The sequence below is a fragment of the Bidens hawaiensis genome, unplaced genomic scaffold (assembly GCF_021521415.1).
Source record: "Bidens hawaiensis isolate Kalapana, Puna unplaced genomic scaffold, B.hawaiensis_p1.1 tig00000459_1, whole genome shotgun sequence".
Lineage (NCBI taxonomy): Eukaryota > Viridiplantae > Streptophyta > Magnoliopsida > Asterales > Asteraceae > Bidens > Bidens hawaiensis.
The window spans coordinates 556,242-576,256 of NW_027491031.1; the positions used below are offsets into that span (position 1 = coordinate 556,242).

The 20,015-nt window shown below is 35.1% G+C and overlaps 2 protein-coding genes and 2 pseudogenes across 4 annotated transcripts; 3 read left to right on the plus strand and 1 right to left on the minus strand.

Annotated features, from left to right (window-relative positions):
* Window positions 1–807: 807 nt before the first annotated feature.
* On the plus strand, window positions 808–7,078 carry LOC143630045 (endoglucanase 2-like; annotated as a pseudogene). Its single transcript, XR_013153086.1, has 7 exons — window positions 808–832; window positions 1,483–1,714; window positions 2,500–2,783; window positions 3,558–3,995; window positions 4,677–4,815; window positions 5,117–5,283; window positions 6,568–7,078. The product of XR_013153086.1 is annotated as an endoglucanase 2-like (transcript).
* Window positions 7,079–9,659: 2,581 nt separating this feature from the next.
* LOC143629526 (uncharacterized) lies at window positions 9,660–11,291 on the plus strand. The gene is made up of 2 exons (XM_077098774.1): window positions 9,660–9,882; window positions 10,858–11,291. The coding sequence occupies exons 1-2, from the start codon at window positions 9,711–9,713 to the stop codon at window positions 11,055–11,057; spliced, it is 372 nt and encodes a 123-aa protein (XP_076954889.1). The 5' UTR covers window positions 9,660–9,710; the 3' UTR covers window positions 11,058–11,291.
* A 212-nt stretch (window positions 11,292–11,503) lies between these two features.
* LOC143629533 (putative folate-biopterin transporter 7) lies at window positions 11,504–13,893 on the minus strand. Its single transcript, XM_077098778.1, has 2 exons — window positions 13,562–13,893; window positions 11,504–12,740 (listed from the first exon to the last, which is right to left on the minus strand). The coding sequence occupies exons 1-2, from the start codon at window positions 13,878–13,880 to the stop codon at window positions 11,707–11,709; spliced, it is 1,353 nt and encodes a 450-aa protein (XP_076954893.1). The 5' UTR covers window positions 13,881–13,893; the 3' UTR covers window positions 11,504–11,706.
* Window positions 13,894–16,516: 2,623 nt separating this feature from the next.
* Window positions 16,517–19,642, plus strand: LOC143629198 (GDSL esterase/lipase At5g33370-like; annotated as a pseudogene). The gene is made up of 5 exons (XR_013152905.1): window positions 16,517–17,221; window positions 17,647–17,905; window positions 18,352–18,476; window positions 18,586–18,838; window positions 19,341–19,642. The product of XR_013152905.1 is annotated as a GDSL esterase/lipase At5g33370-like (transcript).
* The last annotated feature ends 373 nt before the right edge of the window (window positions 19,643–20,015 follow it).

Sequence of the window (20,015 nt, forward strand, 5' to 3'; positions counted from 1 at the left end):
CCACTGTAACGTGCTGATTGAATACCTTTAGTTCATGATAAATAATGCATCCATGGACCATGAATCCTCCGTCCTCCAATCAGGCAACTAGTAACCCTTGCATATTTAAGCCTTTATAAATTTAAAAACCAATTTAAATAGTTTCAGTATGTTTAAATATTTATACTTAAGTCGTCCTCAAAGCTGCCGATGAGCTTGTAGTGGAGTCGTAACAAAGAGACTTGGTGTTTCATATGACTCATGTCTTGTCTTCATCATTTAGTTTCGACGGCACCAGGTGATGATGAGAGACTAGGCGAGTAGGCGGCTTTCACTAGCTGGATCCTTGAACTAAACGAGTTTTACCTCACCGCACTGTCGTATCTTCAAGCGAGTGTTCCCGGGCATTGGTCTTAGATTAGAGTTTTCCCCGGATCGAAAGATAAGCGTATCCCGATATAATGAATTTAAACAGTAACTCATTTGAATGATTCGTTGGCCGTTAAAAAAAAACGTCGGTCCTCAAAGGTTTTGGACAGATAGTAACGGGCCACCATGTTGGGTGTTTAGTAAACGTGAGTCGAAAGCAACTGGCAACCAATAATTTAATCTAAGGTGTCAAGTGTAATCAATAATCAAATCACCAAACACACACACATCAACACAAATTGGTAAATAAAATCCAAATCACAATCGCGCCATTTGTCGGTGCACATATATTTTCTATATTAGCGTCTGCAACTACAAGCACCACACATACATCCAACAACTACCAAGAACCTTCACTAACTCTGACTCTAACTCACCACATTGACTTCAATTCTCTTCAGATCTGTACATTATTATCCTCCAGGTACGTCAATTTGAGCAGAACTCATCCATTTTAAACCCTAATTATTGTATTACATTGAATGTAGGGACGAGACCGGTACCTTACCCAATCTATTGGTACGGTACCTATACTCGTTACAAAATGCCAATACCGGTACCGAAAATGAAAAAGTAACACGACCGGTGCCGCATTTATAAAAAAAATAACTAACATTTTCTATAAAAATTGTGTCGGTTCGGTAAAGTATCGGTATGTATCAATACTCGTTACTGTATATAGAAACCGAATTAAAAAAAAAAAAAAAAGTAATCATGCCTACAGGTTCCGATACCAGTACGTCACTAACATTTTGTAACGAGTACCATAGAGATGAGATCCGGTACCGGACCGAATCTATTGGTATGGTACCGGTACTCATTACAGAATGTCAGTGTTGTATTGGTACCGTTATCGAAAATAATACGGTACCAATAAGTTGCTTACATTTTGTAACGAGTACGGTAGGGATGAGATCCGGTACCGAATCAGGTACTCGTTACAAAATGTGGTACTGGTTTAAAAGATACTGATACCAAATTTCTGGAAAAATAATCGTACCGGTACTCAGTACCAAATGTAATGCATTGTTGATTTTTAGTTCAGATCTGAGGATTTTGCGGAATTAATTTCAGAATTTGGAGAAAATGGGAGAGGAGAAGAAATCTGGAGGATGCATGGGGTGGTTTATAGTGTTGATTGTAGTCGGAGCGATCGCAATAGCATTAGGGCTTACATTGAAAAACAAGTTTCACCACGGTGGTGATGACGGTGATGCTCCTCCGGTTCCTGGTCCTCCGGGAGCCGTCACGCAGAAATACGGTGACGCTCTCAAGATCGCTCTGCAGTTCTTTGATATCCAAAAATGTAAGCTTACGGATTTTGGAAGCAACTTGTTTTTGTGCTATATATTATTGATACACTTCACTTATTGAGTATACAATGATTACATTGTTGATTTGTTGACATTGCTACATAAACTTTAACTCCTGTTTTGTTTGTATGTTTATAGATCTAGATCTTAACTATGATTTGATATCATATTTAACTACTAAAAGTGAGAACACACTTCATGTATTAGAACACACTCTATGTTTTGCTAATCATAACCCTTAGTACTTTTAATTAAATTGTTTCATCTACAAGAGTGAATCTCTCTCTCATGATTAGCTTTCCTCCTCCATTTTTTTAAGATGGTATGTACTTAAATTAAGTTTGTTTTTAATACTTTTTAAAAGGTTAGTAAATGACTAAATGGTCATGCTCTTAATCATAGTCCTAAGGGCTATGGTTGGAAAAGCCGAAAACCTTCAAAATCTGTATATGATTGCTGTAGTGTTTGTAAAAATAGCTTGTAGTTGTGTTTTATAGGTGTAAATAGACATTAAGGGACACACACATAAATCTTATTAGATTTGTGATTATTATAAAAGAGTGTTTGGTTTAAAGCTAGAGCTTTGTCATTCAAAGAAAAGTATTTGAAAGTTATTTTGAGTAGCCAAGTAGCTTACTTTTTTTAAATAGGAGCTATTTTTTTAGCATTTAAGTGTAAGCTCTCTGAAACTTCTTCCCAGGCATACAATGATGGAAAATTTTGTTACACATTTTTCTTATTTATATTTTTGGATTTTTATTCGTTATTTTTTTTGTAGCTGGTAAATTGGAAAACAATGAAATATCATGGAGAGGTGATTCGGGCCTACAAGATGGAAAAGAAGCAAAATTGGATCTTTCAAAGGGAATGTATGATGCTGGAGATCATATGAAGTTTGGGTTCCCAATGGCATACACAGCAACCGTTCTTTCATGGGCCATACTTGAGTATGGTGATCAGATGAATAAAGCTAATCAATTGGATTCTGCTAAAGACTCACTTAAATGGATCACGGATTTCTTAATTAATGCTCATCCTGAACCAAATGTGCTCTACATTCAGGTAACCTCAATCTTCAAACTCATAATATAACTTCACATTTCTATTTGCTACAGGTGGTAGTTTTGACTCGTTTACTTTATAAATGATCTATTTGGGTATGTTTTATATTTAGCGAGACAAAATGTCAATTAAAAGTTTTAGCTTGAAAAGAAACGGCTTGAATGGATTAAAACTCACCCAAAGTGTGTTATAATGCACAAAACCTCTTAACTCATATTATTAAAATTTTCAAACAATGTGGTTCATGCACAAAACCTCTTAAGCTCATATTATTAAAATATGTAACTTTTTTTGGAGAAAAATTGTTCACATTACATGAACCTATCTTGAAAATAAATTTGTTAAGAGTTGGGTTTTAAACAGGTTCAAATCGTAAACTAGAAGCCACATAACCCGTATACTAAATGGTTTGTGTTTAGGTTGGGTTGGGTTGTGGCTAAACAGACTCGAACTGTAAACGGGTCAACCGACATAACCGTATATTAAATGAGGTGTGCTTGCTTTGGGTTGTGGTTAAACGGGTTCGAATGGTAAACGGGCCGATCCACATACCCGTAAATTAAATTGGCCGTGCTTGGTTTGGGCTGTGGTTAAATGGGTTCAATCGTAAACTGTTCAATCCATATATGATATACCTGTATAATAAATAGGTCATGTTTGGTTTGGGTTGGGTTGTGGTTAAACGAGTTGGCCCGCCATACTTCTTAACACTTTCACCTGCTCCGAATTGACTCTTTCTGAGTTTCTGACTCGTTTTAAGTTTCATTTTTTCAGGTGGGTGATCCAGATGTTTATCACAAATGTTGGGATAGACCCGAAGATATGACCGAAAAAAGGCCTCTAACACAAATAAACGCATCGACCCCTGGAACAGAAGTTGCAGCAGAAACTGCAGCAGCAATGGCATCTGCATCATTAGTGTTCAAATCATCCGATTCAACATATTCAAGCACACTTTTAAAACACGCTAAAGAACTATTTACATTCGCGGATCTACATAGAGGCTCCTACAGTGAAAACATCCCTCAAGTTCAGCAATATTACAATTCAACTGGTTATGGTGACGAGCTTTTGTGGGCTGCCAGCTGGCTTTATCATGCAACAAAAGATCAAACGTATCTTGATTATGTGATTGGAAGTAATGGTGAAACTTATGCTAATTGGGGAAGTCCTACTTGGTTTAGCTGGGATGATAAACGACCCGGGACCCAGGTAAAATTGGTTATCCTTTTACTACCTTTACGATTTTACCCTTGCTTATGAATGGATCTATTCGCGTTATGTACTTGTGTTATATGACTATATCTAACGGGCCAAAAAAAAGGCAACTGCCCAAAGTGAGTTAAAGTATACACTTTCCTTTTCCTAATTTTAGCAAAACTTTAGATTAGAAGCAAAATAGAATCCAACTTACATTTTGCTGACGTGTCACGTATTTATGATTTGTGTAAATGTATATTCCACACGGCATTTGATGTGAAATTTAATATTGTTTTCGAATTAGTTTTTTTGGAGAAAACATCATTTCTTCAAATATGTAGTTAAGCTTTATATTTACTTTTATAATTTTTCACATAAGCATCTTTTGTGCATGTGGCACTTGCATGAATGAGTGCCACATCAGCAATTTACATGTAAAATCATCTAAAGTCAGTTATTTTGCACCTAATATAAATGCCGGTTACTAAAACCGTAAAAAAAGTTAAAAGTTTAATTTCTGGTTTTGCCAATTTGCCCAAAGGAAACCGGTCAAAAGTTGCCTTAAGTTTATTTTACTGCATGAAATTCCCTAAGTCATTTTATTCAGTTGAAGTCGATTATTATTATTAGCATAATATAATTTCCACATCATATCTACTAAATTATAATAGCGGAAACACATCAACTCTTCAGGTTCTTTTGTCAAGAGTAAGCTTCTTTGATTCAAAAGCTGCTACCGATTCAAGCCTCAAAAAGTACAAAAAAACTGCTGAGGCCGTTATGTGTGGCCTCCTGCCAAAATCCCCAACAGCAACAGCAAGCAGAACCAGAAGTAAGCATCTCCTTTCATTTATACCATTTTCTGCCACAATCACTCCAAATTACGAAAATGCCATTATTTTATTTTTTTTTTAACTTGGGGGGCCAGTTTTTACATATAACTTGTTGACACGTTACGTTACCTCATCCAAGGTGACTAACTGTCTTTCCAAAAGTTTTAAGGGCGTCTTCGTCATCTGATCTTTTTGGCCATTGGGTGGCTTATAAAGTGGTTTTATTAAAAAAAGTTGAATGCTATACAGTATCCTTTTTTCCCTTTTATTTATATATTTATCTGACCATTAAAAACACAGGTGGTCTTATATGGATCAGTGATTGGAACGCTTTGCAGCATCCGGTAGCTTCTGCCTTTTTAGCCGTGGTTTACAGTGATTACATGCTTACATCACGAACCCGAAGAATCCAGTGTGATTCAGCCTCTTTTTCAGCATCAGATCTTAGGAAGTTTGCCATGTCACAGGTAAAGTTGTGTTTACAGTGATTACATAATATTTGTTTGTTTTGTCCATTTTTTTAATAAATAGCTGATACATTAGATGATCACAAAAACTCTCTACTACAATAATAATCTAGTTTTTTAAAGCAAAATGATTAGGAGAATCGTAGCATGAAAAGTAAAAATCTCGGTTATTTTCAGCCCATCTGATAAAAATGTTATAAAATATATTGTGCAAATATAAATCTGTAATTTTCAGTAAAATGATTTAAGAGTTCGGTAAACATTTAAATGCACTTTAAGCTGATCTTTTTTTTTATCTCAATTACATATATGTCCTAAAATCTCTAATTTTATAATATGATATTAATCCCTTTCAAACACTATAAATATCATATTCACCGATTTCATAATGAATAAAAATAAAATCAGTCTCTTGTAACTAGTTTTTTTTTTTAACATTACGCACCGATATAATTCACAGTTAACATGATCCTTTTCGTTTATTTAATGGATTTGGTAAATATGCTATTTTTGCTGTTTTATAATGTCAAACACGACATTATGAAATTTGAAGGATATGCATGAGATTTGAAACTTTCAGAAGGATATATACATATATGATTTAGCTTAATTTTACACACACAATGATAAACATCATTCTTTCATAACCAATTATATACTGCGAGAATCACATAAAGCATCATCATCATCATCATCATCATCATCATCATCGTACTCAGTATATCCCACCAATAGCAAAGCTATAGTAGGGTCTGAGGAGGGTAAGATGTAGACAGCCTTACCTCTACCCCATAAGGATAGAGAGGCTGCTTCCAGTGAGACCCCCGGCTCGATAGTAGTTTTGCATCAAGCCTTGGACATAAGGCACATAGCACTCAATCATCGGGACACCGGCTGATCGGTGCATGTACCCTTGTCTTTCGGCTATCAACGCCACTACATGATGCCTGATTAACCGTCCGTCACTTTTAACGTTATTTTCACGAGATTAGTAAAATAACGTCAAAATTAGTGCAATTTCACTGTTGCCCACCCGAGGGTTCACACATATATACATCATATGTGCGCACCGCAAGCAGGGCTAGAGAATCACATAAAGCATTAGTACTAAATGCAATAATGATGTAATGAGATGTTTTGGTTCTGATTTGAACGCCTCCCTACCTATATATATACATACACACGCACACATATATATACATGCGTAATTAGACCTATTTATATGCAAATATGTCGAAATTTTTGTCTCTGTCTGGTACTGATGTGATTCTATTTTTGCATTAGGCAAACTATGTGTTGGGAGACAATCCAATGAAAATGAGTTATCTTGTCGGATACGGTGAAAAATACTCGCAATTTGTGCACCATAGAGGAGCCTCCATACCCGCTGATGCAACCACCGGGTGCTAAAGGCTGGCAATGGCTCGATTCAGACCAGCCTAACCCTAACATTGCAATGGGTGCACTTGTTGGTGGACCATTTTTAAACGAGTCATTCATTGACTTACGTAACAACTCTATGCAAACCGAACCGAGCACTTACAACAGTGCAGCCATGGTTGGACTGCTTTCGGGTTTGGTTACAACCTCATCAGTGTCTACATCTTTCACATGATTGTACCATCTTGTTTGTATTATAATTAATATTGTGTAACGGAAATTGTTTGCGTAGGGGTTAGTAATTTCCACGTCGGACGTATACAACTTATGTGATGAGTGTAGATACTGCTAGGTGCCTTGCTTGTTAATGTTGTCACTTGGTTTTTGAGTTGAAATTATAAGCTAGAGTATGAAATTGAACTTTGTGAGCGATTTTGATTGCGTGTGTGAAGCCGCGAATGGTTTTAAATCAGTTGTGTTCGCGAATGGGTTGCACTTTGTTTTGGTATTTTGTTGATGTATGTTTGAGTTCGTTTTAATCACTTTGAAACCGAATATTAAACACCCCTAACACCTATACATGCATTATGCATTTCTAGTCAAATGCATATTATTATTGAGACATGTGGTTTCCCTTGTGAACTCATACATAACACATGCTGCATATCACACTCAACCAATGACCAATGCATTTATATATCCATTCCAGACTTCCACCACTAGCACCGCGCAGGCACGAACCACCATGTCTTCGTCCTCAATGGTTGCCTTGCTTCTTCTGTTATTCATCACATACATTCCCTCCCAAACCATGACCCAACCCAACTCCCCAATAACCCCCACCTTTGCCGAATGTGGGCCCTGTATCATTCCCCTAGCAATGTGTGCACCATTTGTCCAAGGTGTAGCCACCGATCCGTCTCAGTCATGTTGTGATATTTTGAGGCGTGTGAATGATCAGCAGCCACGGTGCTTGTGTCTTTTGCTTAATAACTCGGTTTTGAGCTCCGCTTTCCCTGCCAACACGACACTTGCTATGCGTCTACCATCTATATGCAGTGTCCATTTCGACATTGTCTCGTGTACAGGTTGGGTTCGTCTTCTTATCATAATACTAGATTATTAGTGTCTAGGCAGGGTCGTGGTCGACGGACCCTGGCCCGACACCCGTTAGGTCCAAAAAAAATTTAAATTTATTTTTTTTTTATATATAAAAAAATTATGTATTTTTGATGTTTAAACTCAATTACTTAACTCATTTGAGTCTACTTAAAAAAAATAAAAATTTGCACAACCCAAATCATAACCAAGTCCATTAAATTTAAAATTTTAATTGTTAAAACCAACAAACCAACCCTTTTAATTGAGACCCAAAAAAGTTTTCGCCTTCGACCCAATTTTATTTTATTTTTTACAATTCTCAGATACGGCCCTTTGTCTAGGGGTGTCCATTTTGTTCGGTTCTATAGTTGTTGATTATAATCACCGACATACTAACAATTTTGGCTTCATGAAGGTGCGCCTTTACCATCGATATCGCCTACTCCACAAGTTTCTCTAGGCTCAACCGCCAGTTCTACAGTTGCTTGTAAGTAACTTTAAAAAAAATAGTTTAGTCACTTAAATTCATAACTTAATGGTTGTTAATATGAGATAATATTACTCTTATGTGGCTTTGTACACAGCTTCTCCTATGACGAGGATCAGTCCGAAATCCGGGTTTATGGGATTAGGGATGAATCATAACCAGGCCATGAGGTTTAAGAGGTCATCAAGGTTGAGGATGTTGGGCATAGTGACTTGCATATTGACTGTTGTTGTTAACACTTTGTAGCTTTAAATCATAATATGTTAGTTCCAATAAAACAACTATGGCAATTCTAGTTTAATCTTATAATTGTACTTAATTGGATTCTGATTTTTAGATTTATCTCATATTTTGGCTTATTTGTTGAAGTTATTACATATTATTTTATTTATTTTATTATTCATGATGTAATGATTGTAATCATCCTCTAAGTTTTCTCAAGTGAGTCTAACCATGATGCTTCCAACCAAACTCTTACACATAAGGACGTTAAGGGGCCTTAGGGGCTAATATTACCTTTGGACACTACTGCATTAACAGAGCAAGGGGCTCAAAGAGTTAAAGGCGTAAGTCAAATTTAACCAATCAAAATCAATTGAGCAAGGGCTTAAAGGTGTGGGACCACAAACAAATTCAACCAATTAAATTCAACTTACTCACATCCTTCCTTATATAATAATAAAGATTAAATGCTAATTGTGTTGTTGTTTAACAATTAAACGTTTTACATGAAAAAACTTAATGAGAACTTGTGTCTACGTGATAGTACGTGTTTTTCACTTTTTAGTTAAATTAATACACATAACATAAGACCATGCGTAGTCAAAAACTCGACGTTCGTTGATTCATAAGGTCCAAGTCTTCATAAACACAACCTCTTCTTCACAGGTCCATCTTCGTGACCCAACCATAATTATTGATTGGGGTTTTAATCTCTTTTTTCATATAAATTGATGGGTATTTGTTTGGTAATTTGAAAAAAAAATGACGATAGTATTAGATGATGAGAAGATTTTTGTATTGTGGTTTAAAAGTGAAGACGGTGTTTGTTAGTTTATATAGATAAAACGTTTTTGTTTTTTTTAGTATAGCCCAACGCTATTTGAACGCTATTTAAAAGGCCATTTGAACGTTGTCTCCACAATGTTAACCACCAAAACTCTACACAAAATGTTGGTGTGGGGGGGGGGGGGCGGTGTTCCCTTATTTTTTTGAGCCCAAAACGTGCCACTACGGCACTACGCACTGTACGCACGGTTTAAGATAATTCGACTTTTGAGAAAATTAAAGCTCAGGTTAAAAATTGTACATTCTTTTTAACTACATGGGTAAACAATGTAAAAATTTAATATCATCTTATATTACTCCAATTACCCCCTTTTGTTTATCATTCAAATTTCAAATTCAAATCACAAACTATCAAATTAGGGTTTCAAGTTTCAAAATTAACCAAATTGTCATGGCTTCATCTGCAGATATGAAGGGGTTTTACAAACAGAAGAAGAAGAACGCAGGGATCACTAAACCTTCGTCTTCTAAACCCAAACCGAAGGCGAAAGCCGCTGCGAGTTTCGGAGCGGGTGCTGCACAACCACCTGCTCTTGTAGCCCATGGGTCTCTTGATCTTCAAGGTAAGTAATTGAGTAAATTGATTGTATTTTAAGTTAATTTTTTTATTTGGAATTGGATCGTGTTTTTGTAGTTAGGGTTTCATGGTTTTGCATTTATGTTGAATATTATAGGACGAATTGAATGCCGTATTATAACTTACAATTTTAATGTATTGATCGATTTCATTTACTCAAAACTGATCAAAAACTGTCAAAATGCATCCGTTCGTTCTACGGGTTTAATCGAGTCAGCTCGATCATGGATTGTTTTGAGATTTGTTTCCAAAGCTCGAGCTCGGCTCGTGAGTCGTTTTTTCAAACTTGGGCTCGGCTGGTTTGCTATTTGTCAATTAATTTATATACAGTTTTTATTATTTTTATATATTTTGAGAAAACCTTAAAAGAGCCAAAAGCTCGGCCGGCTCGAGCTCGGATAGTGTGAAATTGATACATAGAAGTCCAAAAGAGCTAAAATTTCAAAATACACAAGGCTCGTTAAGGATCGACGTGCCTAAACGATCTCTCCATACAAGGCTCGAGTTTGGGTTCGATAACCAAATGAGCTTTATTTGAGACTCGGGCTCGACTCGTTTTCACTTCTAGCCTTGCAAATTAATCTGTTTGAATGATCTTATGCAACTGATAGTATTAGCTGTATAGGTTAATGTTGTTTTTCTAGTTTCGATTACAAGAAACCTGAAATTAAAAACATATTCCGAGTTGAAAATAACTTTGATTTACATTCTGACAATTTCACAGTTTTGCTTTTCTGGTGTTCCAAACTTTTGAAGAACTGTTTTATGTGATAGCAGAAGATATAATTGTTTATACGGTGTCCCTCTATACGTGTGTGTGTGTGTGTGTGTTGTGTATACTTGTTTGATATGCAGTATTCAAGTTGTTTTGCCAAATCCATAGCGTTTTATAGACTGATACATATTCAAAGTTTTTATATGTAACTTGTTTTTCTGATGTGAAACATTATTGAATTAACAGAGAATCGCGATGCAAATGAAGAGGTTTTAAGGCAATTCGACATGAACATGGCGTATGGGCCATGTGTTGGGATGAAGAGAATTGACCGCTGGAACAGGGCTTCTACGCTGGGGTTGAGCCCGCCTGATGATGTTTACCTTTTCTTGACATCTGCTGCAAAGGAGGTTTGTGCCGACTCCTTGTGGGATGCTCGTGTTTGACCTTTGTAACAAGCCAACAACAACACACGTATATCGTGCGCGCACTTGGGCTTTGTTGTCACAATCTAAAAACCTGTTTATGTGTTGTTGCCCTGTACAGTTTCTAGCTGTATAGGGTTGTTTGTTATGCTATGCTAGTTATGTTATGGACCTATGGTTAATCTTTATGTTTTAAGCCAAGTATCAATGCTTTTGATTGATCATGTTTTCTACATAACTTTCTATTATGGTTAATTTGATTGATCCTGTTTCTACACAACTTTTTGGGTTATGATCGTGTGATCGATTGTACAAGAATAGGTTTCAGCCGATGAAAATCGCAATCGGCCACACGATTTGGATTTTTGTACCATATGGTTCAATACTACGTCTTCTTCCCATAAATGATGAGGCTCGCTGAAGTTTAAAACAAATAATATGAAACCGCATATTGTATACGCCTTACGCGCTGGTTTAGTCGTGAGAAAGATGCAAACTCATTGAAATATATATAATGCAAGGCAAAAACACAAAATTGTAGGAAATTGTATCAAGATCAATGGTAAATTCATACATAAAATATCTCTATGAAATGTTACATGCACTAGGAACTAATGGGACATTATCTCATACTCTTTTGATAATATCTTTTGCAAGAAGTCTTTCGACTTCAGTTTTTTTTCTTTTCGGGTTCGGGTTTCATGCCCTCAGGGATACACGAAGACCAAAAAAGAGGCAAAACTGTGCACACCGCCTGGATTACGAGTCCTTTCTTAAAACCCGAAAAATTGGTTACTGTGACTCCTACATACGACGCTAGTGCCACACCAAAGTATCCACTTACAATAAACGCTAATGCGACGGTGGACATTAAAAATGCCATCAAAGATCCTTCACAACCCGGTGGACATAGTTTTGCCATTAGAACATTAAAAGGTAGAATCTTGAACATATATAAAACCTCAAGAAATCCAGAAACAAACACTACATACACCGAATTGTGTATACCCAACCTACGATAAAACCCGTTTACGAATAACGCATCCGACAACATCAAGACCGCCAATGTTCCTTGAATCGATGAAATTAGTTTCCGTGGTGGGATAGATTTCAAGTATCGGTTATACACAACACCCCATAACAACATTGTTACTTGACCAAACACCTTTGAAACACCGAGAACCGAGGATTCAATGCTTAAATATTGTGTTTGGTAATAAAACATGCTTCCTGTTAACGCGGGAATCACAGCATAAGATGCTGCAAGCCATAAAATAGGCCGAAGAATCTCTGGTCTTTTTAATACCATAAACAAATTTGAAACTTGGGTTCTGATACCATGTAAAGAATGCTTCTCCGGTAAGCCGAGTGATTTCTCGCTTATGGAAATTGTGATAAAGAACTGAAGAGTCAATATAAACCCGAAGACCAAAAACATGGTTTGTGAGTAAAGCCGATCAACAAAAAGACCACCAAGAAAGTTTCCAGAGATGCCACCGATTGATGCAGCGACCCACGCAAATGATTGGAGATCCGAATCATTCGTGGGTGGTTTTACACATTCGGTGACTACTGCATCATTTGCAACTTCAACTATTGAAGCACCAAGGTTTCCAAGAAGGAGATATGTGGTGATTGTGAAGAATGAAATGGTTGAAGGTGGTGCAGATGCAATGGCAAACCATGATATAGCTTGTAACAAAGCTGCAAAATATGATCACAGTAGTGTTCATCATATTACGTATTATTGTCATAACTTGTCAAATAAGATACGCGTCGTTAAACTTAGTCGATTGTATGTATCATGTATGGATGTCGTAACAACAATACGACACGACACATGATATTTTTTGGGCCTTCTAGTTGGTTTTAAGAACGAAACATGTGTTTCTAGACATTTTAAAAGTGTTTACAAGTAGTAACACTTAGACAAAAGCTGACATTCGAGCTTTGGAGTTTGTTGTTGGGAATCAAACCCAAAAATTATGTCAGCTTTTGCTGAGTTGTCCACTTGTAAATAATTAGAAAAGAACACTTGGTAATTCTTTAAACCACCTTAAAAATCCAAAACTTAGACGTGTGTTACCCATATATATATAAAAAGTGACATGATATTATAAATGTTGAACAAAAGTGTGTTCATGCTTATGACAATATCGCAAACAGTGAAACTTCATTACAAAGAAATTCTAATCTCATTTCGTTTCAAATAGCCGTCCTAATAGAAGTCAGGCAGTCGTTTTGACCATAACTATCTAAAGTCTGACCGTCTATGGTCAGAACGGACGTCTATATATATGCTGACCAACCTCTCTGACCAATAATTTTCAAAATTTGACCCTCTATTGTCAGAATGTTCATCCGGGATATTATTCGAGCGGTTGTTCTAACAATAATTTTCAAACTTTGACTTTTTGTTCAAAACAGTCGTCCAATGTTTTTGGACACGTTTAATGATGTGAATCAAACAGGGATGGTGTAGCTATAGCGTGACCCAAGAAACAAAAACGATCGATATATCATACCTCCACCAGCAATGTACGGAATCCGATGCTGCCCGAACAAATAAAACGAATCCGAAACAAGACCATAAAACGGCTTCGCAACCATCGGAAGACTCGCCGAATTCTGCAAAATCTGCAACGTGGCCGGATCCAACCGGAATCCGTCTTTGAGAAAAAAATTCACCGCCATCCATGGAAAACACCGAAATCCTTGCACCCAAAACCCTAATCCTAACAACATATCACGACGTCGTTTTCCCGATTGTTTATCGTACTTGTTACATGAATCATTGCTTGTTTTGGAGATTGATTCGATTTTGATTCCGGTTTCCGTAGCCATTGTTGTTTACTTCTCCACCGGCGTCGACCGCTTCCGCCGGATAATAAAGGTTCAGAAGATGGTTAGATTGGTTGCTAAATTGGATCAAGAGAATTGGTTTTTGTTGAGATACAAGATGATGCGTGCATGGCGGAGACATGCATGAGTTTTTTTTTAAAAAAAACTGATTAATTTTAACATTTACACTACATTCTTGAGTTTTTTAGTTAAGGGATTACAAAAGAAAAGATAAGAAAATTTTTCTTTTTCATTCTTGAGTTTTTTCATTAAAAGAGAAGAAAAATAATGGAAGGAAAAGTTAGCCTTTTTTCCTTCAAAACTTTCCTGTCAAATATGGCCAGATTGTGAAGGAAACTTTATATCTCATTACCATATTACCAATTTACCTTATCTTAATTCTCTCTTTTTCACGTTGCTATAAGGACATAATTGTAAAATTATAATTTTTTTTCCTATCCTTTCCTTCCAATCTAACTCAAGAATGTAATAAACATTTTCTTTTCTTTACTTTTATTTTAACTCGAGAATGTCTTTTAAGTATGTAATTTATTTTCTTTTCTTCCTCTATCCAATCTTATCATTTCTTTTCCTTGCATTTTAAACCCGAGAATGTAGTGTTAGTAAAGCTATTCATTTATCTTAACATTAATAACCTAATATACATCAAGAAAGTACATGTAGGTGTGTGTATAGTTTAGTTTGGGTCGGTTTAATTTTAGTAAAAATCAATTTTTTGTTTTGTTTAGTATTAAATTGGATTTCGGTTATTTTTGTTTCATTTTCTTTTTTCTATATTTGAGTTTGAAATTTTTGGGCAAGAAAAAAAGAGCGTGAAATAATGAATTTGAGCTAAAAAGAATTAGTGAGTACCTAATTACTATATTTTATAAATTACTTAAAAATAAAAAATGAAATTAAGATATATAAAGTTGGTTCACTTTTTTTCGTTTTTACTACATGTTAAACCAAAACCGAACTAAAAGTTCGTTTTTTTTTTTAAAATATAAAACTAAAATGTCGGATTTTGTATTGGTTTCGCCTTTTTTAGTTTGAAAATGAAACAGTACCCATTAGTCTCTCTAAGACTAAAAATCTCAATTGTGATCTCAAATCACGATTGATGATCAAGTGATTCCTCGTGCAACTAATGTCAAGTATTTGTAATCGTTTGTTTATCAGGAGGACGGGGAGGTGGATAATGACATGGCCCACTGCACTGTGGTTAGTCGGTGTAAGTGGAGAGCATTCACTAGAATATTGTGCGTTAGAACGTTCCCAACTAAATTAAAGAGAAAATTTAAGGTTGTAATTACTATGTTTTATGTGAGAGGCTGTTGGGCCATTAAGAAAACACGTGGATGCAAGATGGAGGTAACAGATATGTGAATGTTATGGTAGATGTGTGAGTACACAAGAATAGACTATAAGTACTCTCAGGAGCGGCTAGTATGTTAGATAAGATAAAGGTGAGAAGAAAGGGTCAAAATGCGCTTAAGCAACCTATCTTACTAATATAATAATTGGAGCCTAACTAAGCCATGTAACTACAAAGTTATAGCTCGAAAACCGTCTTCGTATTCTATGTTTTTAGTAAAGGCCTTTTCTATAAAGTTCATGCTAGCGTTTACGTTTTTGTTTCCTTAAAATAGCTTACATTTTTGTTGGTAAAGACATGCCTCGTGTTTAAGTCGGAATGAGTCCCTAGGAGTCAGGACCACGAGGCATTGCCTTCCGCCAACGGGGAATTATCAAGGATCATATTTGTACTCCACAATATAGCTTAATGGGTTGATTTAGAGCATGTTTTTTTTTCTTTTGAGCAAACCACGAGTTTTTGAAAAACTCCAAGAGCATTCCATTAATATCTTACGACATAGAGAAAAATGCAAATAGATTATACTGAAATTGAAGAATTTTATAAGCAATTAATTATTCTTTGTGAGTCGGATAATACTAGTCTAATACATAAGGTAGTCGGTCATTGTTTAATTATGTTGCAAACTGACTAATCAAATAAAAATTACAAACATAAATTTGTGTGATACAAAATTTCGATGTAGTCTTGCGGTACGGCGCCAATTCGATACTATTAGTGGAAAATACTGAAACCGACTCGTATCAAAACCAAAACTGATTTAGTTAACCCGGTTTCATATACTGGTCAACCGACTGTTGAAATGCTGCTGATCTTAGGTTTGACCTTTACTAAAAGTCAAAGTGACAGTTTGGCCATACTAATTAAGTGTATTAAAATTAAAATTTATTAATTACTTTCTCAATCTTCAAAAGTAGGGTGACCATTGACCATGGTGGCAAGGTGTGAAACCAACAAAATGGTATTTGTAGATTCTCCGTGTAAGTGGGGCCGGTTGACTTGTAGTCTACAGATAATTAATCTTTTCTTTTTTCTGTAACTTTATTAAAAAATTAATGCGTTATTACAATAATAATATTACAATCATCTTTAGAAAAAAAAACAATTAAAATACACGTTTTGACCCCTTTTGTTAATGAAATTATACAACAATGAAACATAATGATCTTACCCTTTTAAAAAGATAATAATAAAGATTTGATCATATTAAATTCACCATTAATTATATCAAATTAAATTCCATGTTTTCATGACTCCAAAATGCTTAAGATTGTAGTATTATGATTCTAACCATCTATATAAACCCATAAGCCATTCTTGTTTTCAATCGCCTCTCTTTGATTTGAAACTCGTCTCTCTTTTCTTCTTCATCACAAATGGCTAACCTTTGGTTAATGCTTGTTTTATGCTTAGCCGCAAGGGTTAGTGCCACACTCGACAAGATTGTCTTTGAACCCCGGGGGTATCATGGCGGCGACAAGGTTATCTTCAACCCTGGTGGGACTCATGTTCCACCTGAGGGAAGTCCTTCACCATCCACTGGAACTCCAGTTGCACCAACAAGGCATCCTGCTAGCCCCACAAAAAAGCAACCTCCGGCATTTTTTGTGTTTGGAGACTCGTTAGTTGATAATGGTAACAATAATTTCTTGATCACGGCTGCTCGTGCTGACATGCCACCTTACGGCATCGATTCTCCAGCTCATAAACCTACCGGCCGTTTCTCCAACGGCCTTAATATTCCAGATGTTATCAGTTCAGTATTTGTTTTATCTCTTTTTTAGATTAAATAAATATATATACTTAATTAACCAAATTCTTGTTAATATTTTTGTCAGGTGAGTATATCGGATCCGAACCCCTTTTACCCTATTTGAGTCCTCAACTCATGGGTCAAAAACTTCTTGTTGGAGCAAATTTTGCTTCCGCTGGAGTTGGAATACTAAACGATACCGGATTCCAATTTGTAAGTCAAAGTTTTATATTTGAAAGACCAACAAATAAAGCCCGGCTACCGGGTAACCCAATGACAAAATGTGACCTATACACCAACGATCACAGACAATATTGGGTAGCCCAAGCCCACCATTTTGACATGGATTGCATTTATTAATATATATATATATATATAATTTATATACTCTAGTTTTATATATTTCGTATATAAACATAAATTCCACTAAACCTTTATTTGATTTAATTTATATTCAATTTTAGAAATATAATAATATGTAGAGGTTAATTTCAATTTTTTTTTTCATTTTTTAAAGAAAATTAATAATTACAAAGTTTAATTGCAAATATTTTTTTCCTTATATACATACATACATATATATATATATATATATATAAAATACTTAATTAATTGTTAATTGATTGTTTGTTTTGTAGATGAATGTTATAAAAATGCCATTACAACTCGAGTACTTCAAAGAGTACCAACAAAAATTAGTTTCTTTGATTGGTGAAGAAAAGGCTAAGCAAGTTGTTAATAACGCAGTGCTCCTCATTTCCTTAGGTGGCAACGATTTCGTGAACAACTATTTTTTGTTTCCCGGCTCGGCTAGATCTCTATCAAATCCTCTTTCTAACTACATTCCCTATCTCATAGACGAGTATCGCAGGATCTTGGTGGTACGTTTTTTTTGCTGTTATACATATAACACATTGTTAAGTATATTGTTTGATGTCACTATTTAATTGCATAAAGCGCTTTTATAGAAATAAGGATAGAGGAAAAGAATTAAACAATTTTTTCATGCGAGTCGTGTCCCCTAAAACATCTCACTTTTGATAATGTCTTGAGTTACCAACAAGGGACAGAGTGAGCCATGAAATATTGGTGGGACTTTAATTTGTAATTGTCGTCGTTCTTTTTCTCCTTTTTTTTGACTCATTTATAAATTTGTATTGAAAGTAGCATTTCAAAAAAATTCAACCCGTGAAATGAGTTTTTTTCCTTTTCGTGCTTTTTAGAGATTTTTAATATTTGCATTAAATATGATTAAAAAAATAGTATTTAGTTATTTACCTAATACATAATCATTAATATGTGATTTAGTATGTATCATTTTATTAACTAAATTTAACTTTTAGTCTTTATAAGGTGTTTACTTTTTGGTCAAACCTTTTTTTACTCGTTTTTATCGTTGACTACATACGCATATGTGGTATGGGTTAAACTTGTATCTATAGACTATAGTTACAATTATGTTGTGCTTGTAGTTGTTTTGGGATAATGAAAGTTCGCGATAACAAAAAAATAATAAATTTGATCATGAGCATTTTGTGAATTGAAATATAGTAAAATTTCATCAAATTACAATGTAGAAACTCTATGAATTGGGAGCAAGAAAGACAATTGTGATGGGCCCGGGACCGATTGGGTGCGCACCAGCAGAACGAATGCAACATAGTTTGACCGGTGAGTGTGCCGAGGATCTACAAGAAGCATCCGCTTTGTTCGAGCCTTTACTCAGCCAAATGGTTCAAGACCTTAATGCCAAGTATCAGGCCGAAAATTTTATCGCTTCCAATAACAAACTCGTCCATGAAGATTTAATCAATAATCCTACGGCGTTTGGTAAGTATTAATCTTTTTGACTGGTTGAATAACGGGCCAAATATCTAAATTAAATAAGAATAAATCCGATCCATAGGCCCTTATCAAGTTTCATAAAACAAATACAAAAATAAAACGTTTCGAGATTTTAACCCTTTTGACACATTTTGTTTTAAAATTGTGAGTAAAACATAAAATATTATATTGTTACCATTTTTATTTTTTTTTTGTAAACTGGGTAAAAATTAAAACCCTTTACTTCTCTTTTATAAAGGGTCACTAAAACCCCACATACAATAACAATAATGCCAAAAAAATAATCTAATTTATTTAAAATAAAGATTTATAAACATGTGGTGCATTTTAAATACATTTTCCTAAGAATTTTCATTTTAGTTAATTTTACCATTTTTTTCTTCATTTGGCATGTTAGAGAAACATATAACACAAATATCAACTAGTAAGATATCTATAATATTTTTTGTATTACCTATAATATCTCATATAAACAACAATTATGTAGGTTTTAAAACATCAAAGGAAGCTTGTTGTGGACAAGGACCACTCAATGGGATGCCTGGGTTTTGCTCGGCGACTTCAAACTTGTGCAAGAATAGAGATGAGTATGTATTTTGGGACGCGTTTCATCCAACCGAACGAGCATGTAGATTAATTGTACAACAAATTATGAACGGTACACAGGAGTACATGAAACCAGTGAACCTTAATCACATGTTGTCAGTTGAATCTAACATGTGACCTTGTATCAAGTGCCCGGAAACGAGGAACATGTCTTGATTTCAATATGTTTTATGTATGGGACGTTATTATTGATGTGATACACATTTCTTATTATTATTATTATTATTCAAATAGATTTTCACCTACTAAGCATTATTTAAAAAAATCATAGCTTCATATCTTTATCGAAAGATGAATATTGAATTATCAGTTGATAAAAGTTATATGATTTGCAGTAAATGTAATGTTATAATCGCAATCAAGTACGATAACTCGGTTGACCTAATATGGAGTTTCATACTTACTAATGTGTTGCGGTAAGGATCTGATTTGTCAGTCGGTAAAAGTCCCACAATTTGTAGTAAACTTATAGCTAGAAGACCGCAATTGGTTTGTTAACATAACATGTAGTTTCATAACTTTTTTAAGAACGTCAAACTAACTAATTACTTCAAAA

Bases quoted from the DNA above. Each gene is read 5' to 3' on its own strand.
- LOC143629526 (XM_077098774.1), top strand. From the start codon at position 9,711: ATGGCTTCATCTGCAGATATGAAGGGGTTTTACAAACAGAAGAAGAAG. The intron at 9,883-10,857 runs GTAAGTAATTGA...TTGAATTAACAG, and splicing joins TGGGTCTCTTGATCTTCAAG to AGAATCGCGATGCAAATGAA.
- LOC143629533 (XM_077098778.1), bottom strand. From the start codon at position 13,880: ATGGCTACGGAAACCGGAATCAAAATCGAATCAATCTCCAAAACAAGC. The intron at 12,741-13,561 runs GTATGATATATC...CATATTTTGCAG, and splicing joins TCCGTACATTGCTGGTGGAG to CTTTGTTACAAGCTATATCA.